Below are 6,000 nucleotides of genomic sequence, written 5' to 3'. Positions count from 1 at the left end.
AACAACAGCTCCCCGGACGTCCAGTGTCGCAGACCCCGCACCTCTCCAAAACCTGTACAGTATGTGTGTCCTTCGGAGGGGTTTGGTTAAAAGTCACATTTCGTTTGGCCCTTGTGTGCAATTGTGTAATAAAGTGATCTTAATCGTAATCTTTTACTGAAATTCATAATGAGATGGTAAAAATATCACAACCAACATTATAACTTTAGAATACAAATACAAAATCATAAGTACACTTCTTTAACTGAAATATTTATTAAGAGAACATCGAGTTAAAGTACAGTCAGTGAATTTAACATAGAGAGCTGAATATTTTCATATCTTATATATGACTTTATCAAACTTCTGATGAGTGGTGATGTTCCCCTGCCAAGTGTTCAGTGTGGAACCACCTAAGTCCTTTTGTACTGATATGAAGTGACATGGGCATTGGATGAGGTGATGATGACATCACGGTCAGCTCATAGATCTGTAACATCCTCCCTGCTGCCCACACTGGACCCTTCATCCTCCTGAGTGATCCCTGGCTTATTCACCTTGTTTGGAACAATAGACATGTATATATAATTGTCTGGAACCTCCTCCTGGTGCTCAGGGGTTGGAGATGGCTGGAGGATCTGGTTATCAGAAGCCTCCAGTAGCTGTGGCTGTGGCTCCGACTTTGGCTCTGCCTCAGGCTGTGCCTGCTCCTTGGCTATGAAATGATCAGAAGTTGCAGGCCTGGAGCCAGCCTCCACCTCCCACCTACAGCCAACATGAGAGGTGGGAGAGGTGAGAGAGGTGAGAGAGGCGGGTGTGATCGCACTGTCCCCCAGCGAGGTGTCAGCACCAGCTTGGTGGGTCCAGGTGGAAGGAGGTGGGGCTGTGAAGAGGCTGCCTACCCCTAGCAGGTGTCCGTTGTCACGGTGGAGAGTGTTGTCGATGCTGCGGCTGAGGTTGATTGGCGACTGGGGGCGCATGTTGCACTCTATGACGGAGAGGATGCACTCGCACTCCCCCACCCGCTGCCACAGTAGGTGGGTATCACTGCTGCTGCTGGTCGTGGGTTCTCCACCCTTGTGATGAGATGGTGACATGGTGTCCCTCAAGCGGTGTGTGGTGGGGGGATTGTCATAGACCCGTATGGAGCCACTGTCTGCTCCCGAGTGATGCTGCTCCGCCCAGTTTTTCGGTATGAGCTCTGCCCAGTTTTTCTCAAACTTCCTGAAAGGCCCTATCCGCAGGATTTTCCACACCCTGTCCCAAAACGATGCTCCCTCTGGCCTCCCTTGGCCGTGATCGCTCCTGGCACGGCTCCTCCGGGGGGTCCAGAACACCCAGGAGCCCAGCACCAGCATAGAGAAGCCCCATAACAGCTCCAGCACCCGGGCCCAGAACTGCCCCAGCCACCAGCCCCAGCCAAAGCGCCTCCAGTCCCCCAGCAGCCCATAGAGCCAGAGCAGGCTGTAGATCTGCAGGCCAGAGCACAGCACCCCCAGGAGGGCACACACTGCCATCACACGTCTTGCCCGCTCCTCAATCTTCTGAGGGGCCCCACACGTGTGTATGGGGGTCTTGGAGAAGGGGTGCAGGTGGGATAGTGACTGGGTGAGAATGCCCAGGCAGAGTGGCAGGCCCCAGCAGAGAGAGAGGCTCTGTAGCACCAGAGGGAGGGCAGCGGACAGCGTTGGGGAGAGCAGGTCGGCTGCCAGCAGCAGAGTACAGTGTAAGACTGCCAGACTTCCCACCACACGAGGGCGCTGCAGCGCTGGGGACAGCAGAATCATCGCAAGGGCAACCTGTGCCCACAGCAGCAGCAGCAGAGGCAGATTATAGAGGGCAGTGAGGACGGGCCGAGACAGTATCCGGCGTGTGCCATACGGGTCAGTGAGGAGGAGGACAGCACGCAGAGCCCCGGTCAGCAGCAACAGCCTATTGGCCAGGGTTAGGACATCACAGAGGGGGTGGAGCATATTAGACCGTCCAACTATTCCCAACACAGCCACACAGGACAGCATCAGGAAGAGTCCAGCAGAGCCATAGACGTGGAGCTCCCAGGCGAAGGCCAGCGTGCGGCTCAGGTCCTCCCAAAGAAGGAGGGTGCCGTTGGTGCCGGTAGGGAACACGCAGGGGCCAAGACCTAGCACACAGGGGCCTCCAATCAGGTTCTGATGTGTTATGGGGCCAAACACACCGTAGCGGACAGAGGGCGCAGGCCAGAGTTTACCCTTAACTGAGAAAGTGAGGAGGGGGTGAGAGAGAAATGTAATAGTTTACAATCTCATCAAGTAATATAGAAAGCATATTAAGAGAAAGAGAAATTGCCCAACTTAGAACTAACAAAATTGCCATTTACCATTTTCTTCATATTGATGGATTATGTGTTTCACATCAGGTGATGATGGTACCGACAACTCAGTTAATTGTATGTCAGGAATGGATTGAGTTTGTTCATTTTCTGAAAAACAAAATAATCATGCACATAGAATTTATAGCAGAGGAAACACTCTGATATTTTGTGAGTCAACTCTTGTGCAACTCTTACCTCTTCGAAACTGTCCTGTCACAATGGGTGCTTGTTTGGGATTGGCTGATGACAGGGTGGAGGTGTGGGACTGTTTTCCCCGACTGTCTCTGCTTATGGGAACCATTGAGTCAATCACAAAAATGTATTTTAACAAATCCACATCTTCTTCCTCATTCTCCTCCAGTGCTCCAAACCCTTCTTCTTCTTCTTCTTCTTCTTCTTCTTCTTTGAGAGTGGCCTCTGTAATTGTGTGTTTAGGAGATTGGTGGGACCTGTGATGAGTTAATGGGTTTGGAGAATATTTTATTTCTGATGTCGAGTTGACAGTTGGCTCCATTTGTTCTGAGATCTCTACAATAGAATACACAGGTTCCAGATTGAGTCCACTGTCGTCGTCCCCTATGGGTGACAAAGAAAATGTAGACGTTGCTCTAAGTGTAAGCTTGGTCAGTGAGCTCTTGGCTGGTGAACGCACATCCTCTGACGTTCGCAAGCCAGCTGGTTCTGCTGTGCTGACACTGTCTTGGGTCTGTTTTGGGGGCATTGGAGGGAGGGAGAGAGAAGTAGGGATGGAGGAATGGACTTCAAGTTCCTTCGCTTTCTTCTCCTCATTTCCTGGCGCAGAAGTGAAAAGAGGTGTGCTGGCAGGTGGCTCTTGTTGACTTTCTATTATAACTGTGTCCCCAAGTCCACTATCATCCATAGACTCATCACTGTCATGTGATGTGCCAATCAATGCCCCATCTAAGTCCTCCATACTGGTAATCCTGTTTCCTGGCACCTGCATCCCGCCGGTGGGCAGAAGGATGTCTGTCCTTGGCTGTTGTGTCGTGGTGAGCTTGGGGGCTGTTGTACTCGTGTTGGAGGTGGTGCTGAGGGAGTTGGAGAATGCAGGGAGTGGGACATGGTCAGAGTTGCTGGATGAGGGTGGGGTGGAGGTGGCCCTGATAATGTTTCCAGGTGAACAGTGAAGCAGTGCGGCCAGCACCAAGGAGAGAGATAAGAGCCACACCATTGCTCAATGTAACCTTGAAGCAGCAATCATACCCTGCAGAAGACCTGCTGAACAACACAAAGGAAAACGTAAGTGAGGTGGCTAGCCACTATAGGACGTAGCAGTAGGCAGGCAGGCATAGCACTCCATTTGGACAAAGTGACTTTAATGGATAACATTCACTATCTGCTATCTTGTGACACACTGACTATGAGTCTGGGAGTTGTTGTTCACGGTCAGGTAATGGGGTTTTCCAGGGTAATTTGCAGGTAAACGGGTTAGTAACATGACGTTTGTCAGGGTGAACAGTGGGGCTGTTAAGTAGCAGCTTGGTAAGTCGAGCTCAGGGTAAGGTGTCAAACAGCTTCCCTCCTGATTATTAATCTGCACTTCCAATCCATTAAGAACCAATAAATCACCTCTGTAATCCGTGTGTGTGTGTGTGTGTGTGTGTGTGTGTGTGTGTGTGTGTGTGTGTGTGTGTGTGTGCGTGTGTGTGTGTGTGTGTGTGACAAATGTGCCATGCACGCACTCTTACACCTGTCGGGGAGCTTGACAAAAATACAGCTGCAAGCAGTCTGATCTGCTGAAAGTTTGGAGGTGTGCCCTCTTTGTCACAGCCTATTTGCTTTTTTCCTTAACCTCTTCCCCAAGTTATTGCACGGGGAGGAAGTGTTTGGTGCACAAGATTAGTGTTTCCTTGGTCCAATCTGACACCATCATTAAAATATGATATCTAATTTCACTGTGATTTGTATCAGGCATTTGCAGACTGTACATATCTCAACAGACACACACAATACTACTAATAATAATAATAATATTTCCAAGCTAATATCCTTCTGTCTTACATATCTTCACATAATTTACTATTACTTCATCTGTTATTAAATTCAAGTTGAAAAATGTGCCGTTTGAGTTGACAAAATATTGCTAAACTTACACAGTTGGGTCATTTCACAAATTTTTGAGAAGTGTAACTTGCTAAAAAACAACAACATTGATTTCACCTAATTTTAACATTCTGTCATAAAGAAAGTTTTCCTGTCTCAAAAGATTAAATAAAAAAAGTACTATAGTAAGTGCCTATTAAGTGCCAAATAAAGTAACAGGGTTGACCGTGTTAGGGTTGACCGTGTTAGGGTTGACCGTAACAGGGTTGAGACCATAACAGGGTTGACCATAACAGGGTTGACCGTAACAGGGTTGACAATTGCTTAAATCAGCCATAAATCCCCTCATGACAGGGGTAATGAAAGCTTGTTGTGTGCAACAGGGAGGGGCAATTGAATGCAAGCTTCACAAAATTAAAAATAAAGTTACAACATTTCTTGCCTGTCTATCTATGGGTAACAGGGTTGATATCTTATACTCCACCCACTCAGTGTTCCACCACAAAACACCAGAAAAGGGCCAGAGAGACTAGAACCAGCTCACCTGCTTTTAAATTATGACTTGACTATTAGGTGTTCAATGTTTATTTTATTTTTTATATTTAAAAAGCAATAGTTTCACCATATTAAAACGAGAGTTCATTTCACTCAACAGGGTTGACCTTAAAATGAGGGACAGCTGTAAATGAATCACTAATCACATGAAATAAATACTTATCTTAAGAAATATATTTGTCAAAGTAACAAAATAACTAGGGCTTTACAATAATGGTGAAAACTTGGAGACATTTTACGGGTTAAGTGGGTTAAAATCTTCCTAGAATTCACAGAGGGTGCATGGAGGGCCATGACAAAATGCTGAATTTTGGCACTTTAGCATGTCTTTATTCATATTTAAGTTTTATTCACGTGGTCTATATTAAAGGGCAGTTAATTTAATTAAATAAAATGTAATATTGGTGCATAATTTCTACTTAAAATATCAAAGGCACTGTTATCTGAAAACGTTTAGGCATAAGTCCTCTTTCAGTAACTTTGAGGCACAGTAACAGATGCTTTAATATGCCAATTTAATTTCCCTCAAAAGCAATAAAAAATAAAACTATTTTAAAGCCTACCTGTGATTCTTTAGCTCTGCTTCACATTTGTTGTGTTGTTGGGTAGCACTCTGGCTTTCCCCTTTCTCCTGTTGGTCTCATGGGTCAAGTGTAGCCATTTGTAGTTGTCCTGTTTGGATTTGTTAGAGTGATGCTCAGAGTCTCTCGCTCTCTCCTATACAATATCACAGCTGTGTTCTGTAATCTCATCATGCAAGGATTACATTAAGATCATTAGTGGCACAAAGCTACCAGCAGTTCACGAGGACAGCAGAGAACAAAACACACACACACAGAGAGACAAACACAGATGCATACATGTATAGAGAAATAAGGTTAGTTAGGAATGGTTAGATTGATGTATTCTTTAGTGTATTTCAGTGTAGTTGGAGGGTTTGGGATAAGGTAAGCAGAAGATGGATGGATACACAGTTTACTTCACAGTATATGTAAATATGCATGAGAATATACTCATAAGAGTGTAATGCTGAGTTAGGGTGGTTATAAGAG

The 6,000-nt window shown here is 46.1% G+C and overlaps 1 protein-coding gene across 1 annotated transcript; it reads right to left on the bottom strand.

The window, feature by feature from the left end:
- Positions 1-311: 311 nt before the first annotated feature.
- LOC121575432 (proline-rich transmembrane protein 3-like) lies at positions 312-2,714 on the bottom strand. Its single transcript, XM_041888548.1, has 3 exons — positions 2,525-2,714; positions 2,336-2,437; positions 312-2,212 (listed from the first exon to the last, which is right to left on the bottom strand). Exons 1-3 carry the CDS (start codon positions 2,628-2,630, stop codon positions 462-464), a joined length of 1,959 nt encoding a protein of 652 aa, XP_041744482.1. The 5' UTR covers positions 2,631-2,714; the 3' UTR covers positions 312-461.
- Between the last annotated feature and the right edge of the window lie 3,286 nt (positions 2,715-6,000).

This window comes from Coregonus clupeaformis, chromosome 10, assembly GCF_020615455.1.
Source record: "Coregonus clupeaformis isolate EN_2021a chromosome 10, ASM2061545v1, whole genome shotgun sequence".
Taxonomy (NCBI): Eukaryota; Metazoa; Chordata; class Actinopteri; order Salmoniformes; family Salmonidae; genus Coregonus; species Coregonus clupeaformis.
This window is presented reverse-complemented; position numbering and strand designations above follow the sequence as displayed.

Bases quoted from the DNA above. Each gene is read 5' to 3' on its own strand.
- LOC121575432 (XM_041888548.1), bottom strand. From the start codon at position 2,630: ATGGTTCCCATAAGCAGAGACAGTCGGGGAAAACAGTCCCACACCTCC. The intron at 2,438-2,524 runs GTAAGAGTTGCA...TTTGTTTTTCAG, and splicing joins GACAGGACAGTTTCGAAGAG to AAAATGAACAAACTCAATCC. The intron at 2,213-2,335 runs GTAAATGGCAAT...TCACTTTCTCAG, and splicing joins CCATCAATATGAAGAAAATG to TTAAGGGTAAACTCTGGCCT.